A 16,105-nucleotide genomic window follows, 5' to 3' on the forward strand; every position below is an offset into this window, starting at 1 on the left:
CGCAAAAAGAGAACTGAAAGCAAAATCCACAGCCGCCTTTAGATTCAGAGGAACTGAAAGGATCAGCTGCGCTGCTAAATGCCATCGACTCCAGAACACGGAGAATACTTCGAGGTCAGACAATTTGCGCGGGGTTACAACAGCCGTAAGACGGAAAGAAACTTTTAAGATGTTTTGCGCAATCCGAAAGAGATCGCACAGTGGCTCGGGCATCGCCGGGGGATAATGCCGCTGCCGATGAATAATAGAAGGACACAATGAGGCCCGCCCGTCTAGACGAGCGTCTCCCACCTCCTTTTCCGGTTTGTGGAAGTGCTTGACGATCCCGTTGATGGCTTCTCCCACTCCCTCCTGGATCTGACCTGTGTTTAACTCTGCCAGAGGAGACGGAAGAGAGGCGTGATGAGGGCAGTCCCGGCGAGTTTAAAAAAGAAAAAGGAAAAAAGAATCAGAGCACCGAAATCGAACCCTTTTACGCACGCAAGCGCATCCAAATTGGAAAGGGACTCTTGTGACAGATGCATTGAAATGTTCTTAACTGCGGTAAGCACTCATACAGTATGCCGCCCTGGTTTTCAACATCCCGTTGGAATTCAAAGTCAATCAAAAAGATGATAACCAACCCTAATAAGCAAGCGAACAATGAAAAGAGATGACCTGATTCCTTACTTGGCTTGCTATTGGGTGAGATGGTCACAAATCTCCTCATCATCCCCGGCGACTGCTGCATCGGCGGCGTTCGACACATCCTTTCGTCGTTCTCCGCGCTGGGCGTCATCAGCTCCCCGACGAGGATCCTCTCCAGGCTGCCGTCGTCCACGCCCTTGCCCAGCCACCGGCCGCACGGAAACCTGCTCGGCAAACGTGCGCGTTTGTCTTGTGCTTCGTTGTCGTCGTTGCGGAGGCGAGTTTACTTCCAAAAGCTGCGCTTACTTGTATGTGTGCCCTGTGATCTCATTGCGGACTAGAACGCATTCCACCAACCATTTTGCGTAGAGACCCGCGTTGTCGTGCCCCATCTGCACTGTGGTCAGCTTACCCAGGTTCTGGCACTGCAACAGAAGGAACATGTTCACTTCAAACTTTGGGGCGACACCAGAGGCGGATAGAGTTACCAAAATTGTACTCAAGTAAGAGTACAGTTACTTTAGAATCATGCCACTCAACTAAAAAGTAGTCCTCAGATTAATGACAGGCAAGAGTAATTCATCGAGGAGGTCTCTATTTTTTCAGCCTCATTCTATTTACTTGTATTTCCCCCCCCAAGTATTCCTATTTGGCAGACTTGTTAACAGCACTCTTCTCGACGCTGTGTCAAATCGAGAAGACATTTTTACCCACTTTACAGGGTCTTTAACAGAAAATTACTCTGACAAGTACAATTGATCCAAAAGATTACTTCAGTAAATGTAGCACGTTAATACCAACACAAAGGGGGGAAAAAGTTTCTAAGCGTTATTTAAAAACAAAACTGAACTCAAATCAAATTAGTACCGCATATTGAGAATAACCCATTAGCACGACTTTTCAAAATTTGGAGGGGGGCGTCACATGTGCAACGGCTTTAGTTTACTGCTGTCCGACAGTTACGTTCAATTGATATCTGGATCTGAAATGAAAGTGTTGAAAATGCATTTTCAAGAATTTGTGTCAGAACTAGGGGTCGAAGCGACAAGCCGACTGCCCCCGCCCGCATCGTCGGCGTTCAGAGTTTTTGTCATCGGCCAATTTGCAGAGGAATAACAAGTCGCCCGTCTGCTGCCGTCACCGCACGAAATCGTTCTGCGGGAGACTCATTCCAGCAACGACATTCGGTGGAATTGTGAGCTGTATTTTGGATCGTTTTTATTTGGCTCTACGCCCATCCATCGAAATATGTCTTGATGTGCAGCCGGTCAGTGGCGGAAAAAAAGGTTGGGGGCCGCCGTACTGTGCTGAAAAAAAAGATCATTCCATTGACATCGTTAATAAACGATCAAATGACTTCGGTGATTATATATCAATGACCTCATCGATGAATTGACTTTGACTCAACTTTCATCACATCCGAATCAGAATCCTCTTTATTTGCCAAGTATGTCCCAAAAAAACACACAAGGAATTTGTCTCGGGTCGTCGGAGCCGCTCGAGTACGACAACAGACGGTCAGAAAGACATGGACAAAAAACAGTCACTGAACAATAAAGGGTTAGTAGTTATCTGGTAATGCCGGTAAATTATGATTTTTTTGAATGACTAATATTGCAATAGTCGGGCGCAATGAGCGTCGTGCAAAGGGCGCCGAGACTTCAAGGAGCGGATGCGGTTTAAAGTGACGAGTCGTGCGATCACCTGGGACGATGTCGATTGTGCAAATGTTGCAGACGCTCCTCAATCGGTGCGCAAACGGAGCAGACGCTACTCCGGCATGAGTGGCCAGTATAGTTAGTCGAGTCCAAAAAAGCGTTAGTCGTTCGACCCCGGGTCGGAACAAAAAAAAAAAAAAACCACACAAAAAAACCCCGCAAATACGAGACTCACCTCAAAAGTGATCTCTTGAGCGTTCCTGGGGACCTGCAGCACGCCCGTCTCGGCAAGTTCGCCGGACACGCACACCCAAGGGTTGGCTGTAAACATGGAGCCGCCCAGCTTCTTACTGGGAACCACCAGCACGTGATAGGGGATCACTGGGAAGGCAAAGGAGACCGATGACAGCCGGTTCACGTTGAATTGAATCAACAGCAAACCAAAGAGGTTATTGGGTGAACTCACTGATGGTGGTGAAGACATTGGTGAAGCAGAAGTAGTCCACTGCGTTGAATGACAGGAGATGATAGAGAAACTGCTCTTTCTCATCGTCACAGCGCAGAAAGGCGTACCGCTTGTAAAGTTTTCTACAATTAAGGTGGATGGGAAAAAAACGATGATTCAGAACACTCCATGATACAATCTAATCTACGATATATTCAGTTCCGCTAAATTTGTGGAAGTTTAAGGCAAATGTTCATGGGAAGCTAAGGTGTGGAATTTGGGAAACATCACAAGTTGGAAGCTTTCCATGGGAATGATGGAAAATAACCGGGAATTAGTCGACTTTACTATTCCGTATCGAGGCTTCGTCGCGGTTTTTGGGAATCTCGGCCAATTCACAGAGGACTTTCGACTCGCCCACTAAGTACGACTACAGCAATTGCAGTGACACATTTTGAGTTGTACTTGTAATCTTCTGTTTTGATTTGCTTCTACGGTCATCCGTTGATTGACTTTAACTTTCATAACATTACAGTCGACGACAAAGAAGCTTAAGTTGCTCGACCGCTATTGGGAGTGAAGGTTAATTTAACAGAAATGTATCATATTCAAGCATAGATTTGGCATAAGAAGACATCTATGCAAAATGGCTCTCCTTACCAACATGTGAGGGCATTGCTGTTTTTTTAATTGCTCCTATTTTCCACTCAAGCAGCAGTATATATAACTGAAGAAAACTAAAAATGTTTTTTTTTTTTTTTTTTTTTTTTAATAAATCGACCAAGCGATGGTCTGTAACTCAAAAAAACAAAAGGTTGTGGCCCTCGTAATTCAAGCTCCCACTGTACTTGCATGTTTTAGTCAGACACGCATCCATATCAACGATATCAACGATATGGATGTGGCCTTATCAAGAGCCAACATTCAGTTTTGTAAATTCCCAATTTATTACCACGAATTCCCATGCATCGGTGCGAATTCCAATGAAAAGTTTCCAAATTTGAAAATTCTCACACTCTTACAAGCCTTATATCACGTGCGTGACAGCTGATTTACCAATGTTTGTTTCGAGCAAAAACACACATTGTTGTGCAGAATGTACAAAAGTGACAACGTGAGGTCAGAAAGGCAGACAGAAACCCTCCTGACCCAGTTCACTACCCACCATATCTATTATGAAGCGGTGTGGATGTGAATTATTTATGCAGCGGCAGACGACAGTGCGACGCTTTGCCGTCGATTCATTATATATGAGTGGATCACATCTTACTTTCTTGCGAGTAAGACCAATACCAAGAATGTTGAGCTTTCAATGCCAGAGAGCGAATCCCATTTCGGCCGCGCCGGTTGTCGTTTTGCTCACTTTGTCAGCTCGAGATCGGACAGCAGCTGCTTCAGGTGCCTGGAGAGCAACTTCTTCTCCATGGAGAGGCGCACCCAAGCTCTGGCCTTGCCCACGTCGGTCTTGATCTCGCTTATGTTTTGAATATGTCTGGCGGGGGGGGGGGGGGGGGGGGAAACAGGTCATGTCAGAGGAGCCTTGTACAAAAGGAGAAAGACAAATATTGATCTCATAACTAATAACATGGTGGAAGCATTACAGTGAACGCCCTCATTTCCCCAGTTAGGCATTTCCAAATCCACCGTCGGATATTTTCACAGAACCTCTTGTCCATTCGTCGCTAGTTTTGCGCTCAGGCCAACGAAACGAAAAGTATTACTTTGGTGCCAAAGAACTACGTTTAAGTCAATTGGGGAACTTCATTTAGACAAAAGTAGCGCTTTGCCGCCATCTTGCGCATTTTGGTGCCGAGGAAGTACGTTGAGGAGTTATTACTTTGGCACCATCTTGACGCCAAGAAACTATGTTGACGTGAAGTGGGGGAGCTTCATTTAGAATCGAGTAGTGCTTTCCCGCCATTGTGTGGCACCTCTAGGCAATTCTAAACTTTATGAGGGATGCATCAGCGACTTGTGGGTTTTCGCTATTGGCCGGGGGACGGCGTTCTACAAAAGTGATCCGTTGAGATGCGGCAATATCCGTAGTCTACCTTTTCCTGTGTTTGGAGGATTGTGGCGCTCGTCAGATACTTTGAAGTATTGAACGAGGCTTTTGTTTTTTTGTCAAATCCCTACCTCGTCACGGCTTAAAACGATCCCCCTGCGGTGAGACTCGCGCAGTGGATATTTGCGCGCCACTATGGCGACTCGGACGTCCCGACGCATTCCCTTCCGCTCCACCTGTGCCATAAGCTCGTCTGCGCTCTTCTGCCTTCTAAAGCTCCCCTCCCGTGTCTTCGTCCTTTACATCCGCAGTGACTAACCCACTTTCTCTACGCAGCATCTCCACGGCAACAGAGGTAACCTATTTACATGACACCCAAGTAGCACAATGATCTATTGTCTAGCTATGACATTGCAGCATGCCGGGATATTTATTTCAACATTAGAAATCTTCTGAAGATAAATACGGACTCCGTGTTATGACAGAAGGATGAATTATTCAAGGTGATGAAGGGCCGCGTGACGATCGTCAGAGTATGTGAACGGTCTCGGCATCAACATTGAGTTGGGGTGTAGGGGGTGTGTCTTTACGCCAAGCGCGGTGCGTGCGTGCGTGACCCGACTTAACCCGGCGGGCGGTGTAGTAATTAGGCTGGAAGTAATGTCCCGCTACACACGTGCGGACGCCTCGTGGTGACAGTTTGGCAGCCGCAATATATGCATCAAGACACGCGCGCAAGCATGAAGACACACAACAAAAATCCAACTCAAAGCGCTCGTGTCGCAAATCATCGTTTCCCATCGAAATGAATGTAAATGCCATTCATCTGTTCCAGGCCCCCTCCCCTCCCCTCCCGAACAAAAAGGTGGTAATGTGTATTTTAATGAGGAAAAATAGCACTCCGTGATATGGAACTTTTTAAAAAAATGTACAATTCAAGATTTTTTTTCACCGCCTCAATTGAATGGACGTTGTGCTGCTACTTCTGGTATTCCCCCTTTGGCCACCTGGGGGCAGTAGGAGGAGAAACTGTTTATTGAGACGTCTCAACTCCTCTTACAGCTCATCAATACTGCACTAATTAGTCTCGTTGCAGAGGATAAAGAATAGATGACCGAGTACTGCTATATATTCTCTCTACACGTGTTTCTGCATTGTCAGTCCAGTGCTTACACAAAAGGTATAATTCTCTTTGATTTCAGTTTAGTTTGACAGTAAAATAAAGAATGAAAAGTCTTTATTTGAAGAATTCGTCACTAATTGCGTCTGCTGAACTGCTGCTTGTTGTGACGCGCACGGTGTCACTGCCACCGTGTCGTGCTCGTATCTTGAGTCTGCACTCACAAGTCAAAGCAACAAAAAAAGAGAATCTGTTGAACGACAGCACATATCTCGAAAACCCAAAGGTCCGGTCGCTCGTCTCTCGAGGCCCCGCTGTACTACAATGGTTTTTTCCTTTTTTTTGGGCCTATCGTTCAATAAGCGGCCGAAGGCGAATGGCGACAGCGGGGCTTCGCTCGAGTGCCAACGTATCTGAAGCTTGCTCGCAACTCAAATTTTGCCTTGCAACACAAATCAAATCGATCAAGCCATATTTTGTAACTCCAAAAACCCGGATCGGTCGTTCGTCAAGATGCCACTGTATTGACTATTTTCATTCGACTGGGATGCAAAAATGTGCTTTATTGTTTTTGGCTTTTCTCACCTCATGTCCTGAATCAGGGACACTTTAAGAGGGGGCAGGGCAGATCCACCACCATCCGATTTGCGTCTTTCGGCGTCATGAATAAAACCTGCGACAGAAGCAATATCCGCGTTATGTTCCCGGTGTTTTTGTTTTCGTGTGAAGTGAAAGTCAGGATTTTGTCTACCTGGAGGTCCCAAACCAGCTGGGGTTGCACTTTTCTTTTCTTTGCTCTCCTGGTAATGCAGCAAGTGGGACCACAGAGCAGATTTACCCTGAAAAAAAGGAAATAGAACGGAGTTGAATATTCGGAGCCGAAACACCCGCGGGGGCCGAGTTGAGCGCCGAGCGGCCCGGTCAAAACCGGTGTGTCGTTTTCCTGACCTGTTTCACCTGCAGCCCGTGGCTCCAGATCCTCTCCAACAAGTCGCACAGACTTGCGATCAAAGTGTTCTCTTCCACTCCGGTGATGCTGACCTCTACATGACCCAACTCCACTGCCTCTCGCCCCATCTTCTCAACAAGCATACGTTTGGTCTGCGGGGTAAAAGGCACGGTTAAGGCCAGCGGTCGGACGTGGATTCTTTGCAGCTCGCTGTACTTTCCTTGAGTAGTTCGTTTTTAGGACTTTTGACTTTTGACTCCCTGCATTGGAAAACATTATATCTGCTTTTCTACTTAAGTACAGAGTGGGAGTACTTTTGCTTGCAAGGATTGGCAATCAGATGAAAATGGAACACTGACGCGTGACATGTGCAAACCTTTATCCGGCACTCTTTTAGTAACCCCTCGACAAACTTCCAGTTGGTCTGAGCGATGACAGAAGGTGATAGGTTGGACAGTTTGGGCTGTCTGATGGTGGTGCCCAAGTTGCGCGCTTCTTGGATGTATTTCTGTTCAAAAAGAAGACTTCTATGAACAACTGCAAATCAAATCTGTGCCAGAGAAGTCACAGTCACAGTCACGCACAGTAAAAAGCAGCCATCACACGAACGAATAAGAAGTAACACGCTTGAGCCAAACAACGGCTCCTTTTATTTAAATTGCGATATAAATAAGGGAAATAAAACACCTCTAAATCATTGTGAGTTATAAAAACATACAAGAATAAGATAGTTCGAGAGAATGTAAAGAAAGAAAGCATTCGTGCATCATGATTTCAGGCATTCGTTGTGCGTCTCCTTCTGGTATGTGCGCCTCGGCCAGCAGGGGGCGCTATGGTACGTGCATGGTAAATATACAAAGACAGTCAAGTCACAATTGCTCAGTCAGTTGCAGTCATGTTTGTCCTTTTTCGCAGAGGATAAAGAATATATGCCTGTGACTATTGTTAGTGTGTGCGCCCATCTATGGTGTTTTGCATTGTGCGTTAGCGTTAAGCTAGCAGACTTACGTCAAGTGGTGTTTGGTTTAGTACAAAACTTGCAATTCTCTTTGTTTTGTTCGGTTTTCCAGTCAATTTCAACCGGCTTGCAGCCTCTTTTTTGAAAACGCGTTCACTATCTGACAAACCGCCGCTCGTATCTCAAGTTGTATCTCAACTCGTAAGTCGAGGTACTGTATACAGGGACCGCAAAATGTTGGTCAAGAAAACAGTCAAGTTCTAATAAGAAGGTCAGCGCATTGGAAACGAAAATTGTATTTTCAAACATATTTGTATTTTATCAAGGGCAAATGTCATGTCTGCGTCCGATACGCTTCTCGATTGGGTTAGAAACGTCTTGTCGAATTAATACCTTTCAGGTAGTGTCAATCAAAACGAGACTAAAATTATTATTATTATTATTTTTTTTTTTACAAAGCTCTCCTATCGGATCTCATTCGATTGTGTAAGAGTACCTAAAGAGGCGGCCTTTGAAAAATCCTCGTCATCATGTTAAATTCTGTCCGTTGAACAAACCTCATCGATAAGACGGCAAATTGCTTTGTAAGGATTTCACCGGTGGCAAACAACGGGGCGTGAACAAATCCTCACTTTAAATCCATTTTGTTTTGGCATCACTCGATGCGCGTGTGTTCGATGTCATTCATGTACCATTTGATAACATCTTAGGCAAAGAAACGGGAAGAGGGGAGGAAAGACCACACGCGCAGCTCATGCGGTCCGAGCACGAAGGCCCCGCGAAAGGCCGGCACGTACCGCATCCACAGTCACCGACTTTAGGCAGGGCCTGAAGGACTGCAAGTGCCAGTAGTAGTCAAGAAACAGCAAGAGCTGCAGCTCCGGAAACAAACACTCTACATGCTGAGAGTGCGCAAGCATGAGTGCAAACAAAAAGAGAGAGAAAGTGACCAAAGGAGGCGATGAAAAGACGGAACAAAAATATGAAGGCGAAGCCAAAGGATCACGCAGAAAGAACCCTAACCCTAACAAAGCCGAGGGCCTCGCTAACCTCTCTCTGGTCGTTATCTAAATAAAGGTGCTCCGCGTGCTGCTTCTGGCGGTCCCGCCTCCTCCACTGGGCAGGAGCGCTCCTCTTGGCCCATCTGGAACATGCAACGTGAGCGCTCAAAGGAGGGAAGCAACAGTCGAACGTGCGGGTGCGGCGCAAAGTAGGCACTTGTTGCTCGCGGGCCCAGAGGAGAGCACGTCGGACTGCAGTCGTGGGAAGAAGCCTTGCTCGTAACGTCCTTGACCGATCTTCATGTCCAGGAGGTGAGGATGCAGGGCCGGGTGGTCGATCTTCATCACTCTCATTTCAATGGCTTTCTCTGCGATTAGAGGAAGGCGCTCGTCATCATCAGTAACGATCAACCGCGACAAGAATACCGTCAAAGGTGACTGACGAGGACTTTTCCGAGCCGTTTGTCTCACTTACCCGCCTCTTCCATGTTTGTACACTTTTGGTACATGGAGGTGCGCAGGGTGGGCGTGCGGACGTTCAGCATGCGGACCTTATCGACGCGGGTGTCGAACACCCTGAGCGTGTGCTCCTTGTCCTCATCATCGTGGCAGAGGATCTTGCTGTCGATGAAGGAGGCAAACATCTGGGTCTCCAGGAAACGCGACAGAAAAGGCAGGTAGGGCTCCGGCTGGTCGGACAGGAAGGACGCCTGCACGCACGCACGCAAATTCCTATGAACTGAAATGGATTAGCTCACGAAAGAGGGATCAGGATCGCCCGTTTATCGCGGACGCCCACGGTGGTTGAAAATCAACAATATTAACAAAAACATACTGCTTGAAAAACATTTCAACTTATTTCGAAAATAGTCCTTGGCTCCCGTTCGGAGTCTCTCGCGGTCAAGAAATTGGGAGGATCACTTTGGGGAAAGGAAGACTCTTGCCCGCGCAGTTCTCCAAGTAAGAGGCGAAGCGGGTTTGATTCAAGCAGTTCTATTTTTCACTTAAAACCAACAAAAGACAAATTTGTATTTCATCTCACGAACGTCCACTCGCTTCACGCAAAAATATAATGCCAAATGCTGTCATTACGATTGAGCTTACGGGAATTAAAAAACATCAAACAACTACAGCAAAACATACAAAGTATACGACAATACTCACAAGCATATAATGATAATAATAATACAAATCTGCAACGTGTCACCTTGTCAAAGTTCTGCATCTGGTCTCGATTGGTGAACCAGGACTCCTTGTCTTGGCTCGGCTGGATGACAAACACCTCGTAGTCCGCAAACATTTGAGTGAAGCGGTTGGCGAAGACCTCGCGCACGTGGATGTTGAGCTGGTGCATCTTCAGCTCTTCTTCGTCGCAATGAAACCGAGCGTCCTTATTGCCGCCGGCGTCCTCTCGAACCTCCAGCTGATGCGCGCAAATGAACACGTGTGAAAGGCAAATAAACAGCAGCATTCACATACAGTAGTTGTCACTTCGAGAAAAGTAGGAAATCGACAGAGCAGGCATCAGTGCACTGCTGTCTTAAGTGGAAACCAGCACTTTGCTGGAGCGTCATTGAAGCCAGACCTCCTATTCCCAGAATGATCCCAGAAAATGTATTCACGGACAGTTACTACAGAGTAGGAGTACTTCGATCATCTTTCTACTGTATGGACAAAACACATAATTATAATGGACAAACATCTATGAATGACCATTACTTATAAGCTACAACAGAAAATCGGAATCAAAACATACTCTCCAGTATGCTTCTTTCACCCAATGGTTGACATTTTTAAAACCTGGTTTTGTGTGTGTGTATGTCTCTGGCTTTTCCAAACTTTACCCTAATCTTATTCCAAATGAATACAATACAACAAGTAACATATCTTTGTTGTACAATGTATTTCAAACTCAACCTGAACACTTTTCATTTGCATTCCAATGTGTTGATGATGAAGTGTGTGGGAGGCTCCCTCTTGTGTTTAGTCGAGGTTACTGCAGTTTTCCTGTCAACGCAACTTATGCACGTTAGGTACAACATTTATATGAAATAATAAAAAAAGATTTCTTGACTTGTCGAGATGTGCTCAAAGTGGTGCATCGTTCTGACTTAGAGGGATTTTTATTATGATGAAATTGTTCTCGTCAAATCAAGTACAATTAAAGACTTGGAATCCATCCATCCATCCATTTTTCTGAGCCGCTTCTCCTCACGCGGGTCGCGGGCGTGCCGCAGCCTCTCCCGGCTATCTTCGGGCGGGAGGCGGGGTCCACCCTGAACCGGTCGCCAGCCAATCGCAGGGCACATACAAACAAACAACCATTCGCACTCACAGTCACACCTACGGGCAATTTAGAGTTGGCAATGAACCTAGCACGCGTGTTTTCGGGATGTGGGAGGAAACCGGAGTACGCAGGCACGGGGAGAACGTGCAAACTCCACACAGGCGGGGCGGGGCCGGGGATTGAACCCCGCTCCTCAGAACTGTGAGGCGGACGCTCTAACCGGTCGGCCGTTCTTTTTTTGGAAAAACTGACACAATGTAATTTCCCAAGCCCGGCGTATTAATTCGAGCGAAAAGCACGTCGTGTCTCACCTTCTCCAAACTGACGCCTGTCCTCTTGACCAGAGCCTGCAGTCTGGCGATAGTTACGTTCTCCCTCAGCAGGTAGGAGTTGAGAGGCGAGGCCAGGTTGCCGTTGCGCTTGTCGGAGACCGCGTCGAGCGATCGCAGGGCTCCGCGCTTGAGCTGGGAGTCGCTCGAGCGGATGTTTCCTTCCGGCGCCACGCCGAAGGACACGAGCACCTCGGAGATCTCCTGTATGAACTCGAGTTTGTTGGGAAACTGCGGCAACTCTTCCGGAAGTTCTATAAAGTGGTTGTCGATGTCCACGAAACACAAGTTGGCCTGGAGCGACACGGGACACAATAAATGTAGCAGACATGCTGGTCACAGGAGCGGGGAAAAAAAGCAGCTGACAAAAATGTTAACTGAATGCAAGTGGAACTATAGAATAGTTCATTCGCCCTCACGTGCCATAAAAAAACCGGGAGGACAACAGATCGGGACACAGTGCTAAGAGCAAGAGCTGACCTCGGAATACCAAGTGTGCGCTGAGAGGACTTTGCATGTTTTACAAAGAAAGCCCAAAAGACGAAAACATCTGGAAGAGGCTCAACACGCAGGAATGTGAACGATGAAAGAGCCGATACCGCGACGTTCAAATCTTACTTGCACGTCGGCTCAAAGGTTCGATGAGCGTGTATTTCAAAATCCGGAGTCGCACGGCAAACTGCGTCGCGGGGGTTGTGTTCCGACCTCGGCGGCCCCGCCACGGAAGCCGTTTCAGCGTTTATTTCATACCTGGCTTAAGGTCCACGTACTAGTACGCGCTTTGTCCTCACTGCTAAGGCAACTAGGGTGCACTAGCAGAACAACTGTGTCACAGTTGTCCTACTCGTACGACCTTAAGCCGGATATCCAATAAATGCTCATATCAGCTTCCATATCCTTAACGTCACATGAATCCTTTCACTGTTCAGTTTAACTTGTTCACTATCCTTCATATTCAGCTTATGGTCCATGTACTACTCGGTTCTTTGGTCTCACTAGTGGGACAACTTTGGCATACTAGTAAGACAACTACATGTTACGAATGAGGCAAAATGTGCAGTCGTTGACAGGCGCATGCTGCTACTACTAGTACCGTACTCGTGACTACTTAGAGCACAGTTTTGCCGCACTAGTAACGTGTAGTTCTCCTACTAGGACACCAAAGTTGTCGACTAGTGTGCAGAAATGTCATGCGGTCGTGGAAAAACTAAAACACAGTCGTTCTCCTTGCGCGCTGAATTGTCTTGAGGACAAAGAGCGTACTGGTACATAGACCTAAATCTAGATTTCCGACAAATTCTCAATTAATATCCTTGATTTCAAGGTTCAGGTGCATGTACTCGTCTGCTCCTTGTCCTCACGAGCAGGACGACTTTGGTATACTAGTAGAAGAAGTACTGTATATATATTAGGAGTGAGGCAAAGCTGTGTGCTAGTTGATGACTGCATGCTACTAGTACTTAACATCAAGAGCTTCACGAGCAGTACTATTTGTGGCAGCGTGCAGATGTCAATTAGTACAGTTTTGCCTCACGAGTAACATGTAGTTGACCTACTACTAGCCGTATGTCAAAGTTGTCCTACTAGTGTGCAGAAATGTCCTACAGAAGTGGGGGGAACGCTACTAGTAAAACACAGTTGTTCTAATAGTGCACCGAATTGCCTTACTAGCGAGGGCAAAGAGTGTACTAGTACTTGGAGCATAACTGGACATCAAGGATATCAAATAAATCCTCCAATGTCTCTTCTGAGCTCCACTGTACATATTTGTTCAGGTTTGGTTTCGGATTTGATTTTGCTAGCAGGGCAAAAGCGCTGCGCTCAATCTACAGTAGAGACGTGAAATTCGGCGAGGGCTTCGCACTTCTCTTTGAAAAGAAAACAAAAAAAAAAGCAAATCTGCAAACCTTTTGCATAGACAGCTCGAACCGGCAACACTGCATTTTTACGCCATGCTTCGATAAAACGCGCGGGACAAAATGTTGCATCTCCGAGGTAGTTCGTCACGAAGCCAAAGCGACGGCTATGCGTAAGGGCAGCCGGAACGAGTGGGCGCAAGGAGCCCGAATGCCGGTGATGCGTTCACGTCACACACGATTATGAGCGGTCGTCATACACGACGCAAAGCAGATACAAGCTGGCTTTGTGTAATTCGGCGGCGCCACATGATTGCGGGCGGGGTGCGTACATACCTCCTGCGGCAACTCGAGCTTAGTGCGGTCATCCTGCCCGTTGGAGTGCAGGCCCATGAGATACGGCACGGGGGCGTCGAGGAAGTGCAGGAGAGAGGCGGGCAGAATGGGAACGTACACGTGCTGCCACTGGTAGGGGAACATTAAGGCTGTGATGCTCTCCGCTACCGTCATCAGCCTCTGGTAATCTGCATGAGCGGAACCAGAATCACAATCATCTTTATTGGCCAAGTATGTCCAAAAAAACTGAAAAAAGGGATTTGTCTCCGGTAGTTGGAGCCGCTCTCGTACGACAGCAGACGGTCGATCGGAATGAATCGACACCAGAGATATCGGAAAGGGATGTGGGAGCGTGCAAACTTCACGGACCCGGGGCCCCGTCCTTCCAAAGTGCGTCGCTATTGCTTTTGTCGTCGTATCTCGTTCGACGTGAAAAACAAAAAAAAATGGCGTCCCCGGGAAATAAAACGTATGAACGCATGATCAAATTAACTGGACATTTTTTGATGCTATTCATTTACTTTTTAAATATATCTATTGTATTTTCCTTTGGAATATTACAAAAGCAGTAAATATTCCTAATGATATGAACTGTATCTATTTGTGTTCCACCAACAGAAGACATTTGCAAATCAATGATTTTCTGACACGTTACACACCAAAGCGGAGTCATAACCAATTCCTGTTTGTGCATTTTCCGCACCGCCAATTTGAAATAATGTCCTGTTTTTGAAGAAGAACGTGATGTGGATTGGAATTTTTGTTCTTTTAAGAATGGACAAATGAATCGATGATTAAAAAGACGCCTTCGTTGCAGGCCTACTTAATACAGTGATGAAAATGAAGAAGAATGCTTTCTTGATGGAGGTCATCATTTCAGTTCATAGTGTCGGATTGACTCAATGGATGGAAAAGACAAAGGTCACAAGCTGAATGGGTTCGGTTTTTTGTCGAAGAGAAAGGCGCCTCCAGGTTTGTGTCCCGGGGAGATCCCGGCCTCTGAAGCGCGACAGCCAAATCGAGCGGAGCCTCTCCGGCTCGTGACAAATTCCCTTTCGGTGACTTCACGCATCATATTCGTGCTTTCGCGCCCGTCGGGCGGCCCGCATACGAATCGCTGTCGGCTCCTCCTCACTCGCATTCCCGCTCTGTCCTGTCGACAGCTACGGCGCGGCGCTGCCTTTCCTCTTATGGCGACAAAATAAATACCTTCCCTTCATTTGGTCATGTGCTGGTCCCACAAGACAAGACTGCTACTTTCCACTCTCAGGAGGGAGACGAGAATACCAACATGACCCCCTTTCTCTTTCTCCTTTGACAAGGCCACATTTGATGACAAGTTCCACTTCACCTCTGTTGCTAAATGCACTAAATATTAGTAGTAAACGTTATTTACAAGGTACGCACTCACTGGCCACTTAATTGGGCACCATTGTGGGCGACCGGTTAGAGCGTCCGCCTCACAGTTCTGAGGACCCGGGTTCGATCCCCGGCCCCGCCTGTGTGGAGTTTGCATGTTCTCCCCGTGCCTGCGCGGCTTTTCTCCGGGCGCTCCGCTTTCCTCCCACAACTCTAAATCTCCCATTGGTGTGACTGTGAGTGCGAACCGTTGTTTGTTTGTATGTGCCCTGCGATTGGCTGGCGACCAGTTCAGGGTGTAGCCCGCCCCCCGCCCGAAGATAGCTGGGATGGGCTCTGGCGCTCCCGCGACCCGCGTGAGGAGAAGCGGCTCAGAAAATGGAGGGATGGATGTACAATCCAGTACCGAGCGTTTACAGACCCTATCAAGTTACACGGAAGGCACAAAAACTTAGAAACCCCTCTCGGTATGACACAGCGAAGTTCTACAAATGCATTTCCTCCGCAGTGGAGGTTTCGTTGACCTCAGCCTGCGTTTTTTGCTCAGCTCAACCTTTTTTTTTTTTTGGATGAGTCAACCTGGAAATTCCGTGAGGGATGTCCTGATTAAATTTGGATGATAACCCGCATAGTGACATCATGAAAATAGATGTAAGAAACCGAGAAAACCTTAATGCTAAACAGGTTGACTCTTATCTGATTTGAATGTGTCCGAAGCTGCAAGATCAGACAAGGTTTCATATCTCTGTCAAATGTCAGTGAAGGTGGGTGTAATTGGAAAATCCTGAGGAGGTCAACTGGCTGAAAAACGATAAAGTATCATTTAGACACAGAAGAATTGAAAAAGTTTTACATTTGTTATCATTTTGCAGATGAGGGTGATCCTGTTACCTTTGATACAGCTCTTGTAATTGCTGATTATATTGTGCAAGTACAGATTTGATAGCAGCTGCATATTATCCCTGCATATCTTCCCTACATATGACAAGGAGTGCCGTAAGCGTAAATTGTGGAAGTGGCCAAAAAGCTTCTGAAACCGGCGCCGATCAGCAGTCCGGAAGAGAAAAACGTCTTGCCGGGTGGCAATTTGGCAACGCTGCTCCAATGTCAACTGGCCAATCGTACGCTTACAAAAACCGCAAAACGTTAAACTGTCCGATACTGACGGCCCCACG

The 16,105-nt window shown here is 46.9% G+C and overlaps 1 protein-coding gene across 4 annotated transcripts in view; it reads right to left on the bottom strand.

Annotated features, from left to right (window-relative positions):
* The window catches only part of dennd5a (DENN/MADD domain containing 5A), a 34,490-nt gene that overhangs the window by 3,775 nt on the left and 14,610 nt on the right, over positions 1–16,105 (bottom strand). For 3 of the 4 annotated variants that reach the window (XM_061670947.1, XM_061670946.1, XM_061670945.1), the window contains 16 exons: positions 13,572–13,759; positions 11,362–11,673; positions 9,971–10,186; positions 9,239–9,473; positions 8,981–9,131; positions 8,813–8,906; positions 7,181–7,312; positions 6,804–6,956; positions 6,607–6,694; positions 6,441–6,528; positions 4,094–4,222; positions 2,752–2,873; positions 2,521–2,666; positions 934–1,052; positions 670–851; positions 292–374 (listed from right to left, as the gene is read on the bottom strand). In XM_061670947.1, the coding sequence (XP_061526931.1) occupies positions 292–374; positions 670–851; positions 934–1,052; positions 2,521–2,666; positions 2,752–2,873; positions 4,094–4,222; positions 6,441–6,528; positions 6,607–6,694; positions 6,804–6,956; positions 7,181–7,312; positions 8,813–8,906; positions 8,981–9,131; positions 9,239–9,473; positions 9,971–10,186; positions 11,362–11,673; positions 13,572–13,759 (2,438 nt within the window). Of the gene's footprint in view, positions 1–291; positions 375–669; positions 852–933; positions 1,053–2,520; positions 2,667–2,751; positions 2,874–4,093; positions 4,223–6,440; positions 6,529–6,606; positions 6,695–6,803; positions 6,957–7,180; positions 7,313–8,559; positions 8,665–8,812; positions 8,907–8,980; positions 9,132–9,238; positions 9,474–9,970; positions 10,187–11,361; positions 11,674–13,571; positions 13,760–16,105 lie in introns of all 4 variants that reach the window. The other variant, XM_061670948.1, reaches the window with a different exon arrangement.

This window comes from Phycodurus eques, chromosome 2 (genome assembly GCF_024500275.1).
Source record: "Phycodurus eques isolate BA_2022a chromosome 2, UOR_Pequ_1.1, whole genome shotgun sequence".
Taxonomy (NCBI): domain Eukaryota; kingdom Metazoa; phylum Chordata; class Actinopteri; order Syngnathiformes; family Syngnathidae; genus Phycodurus; species Phycodurus eques.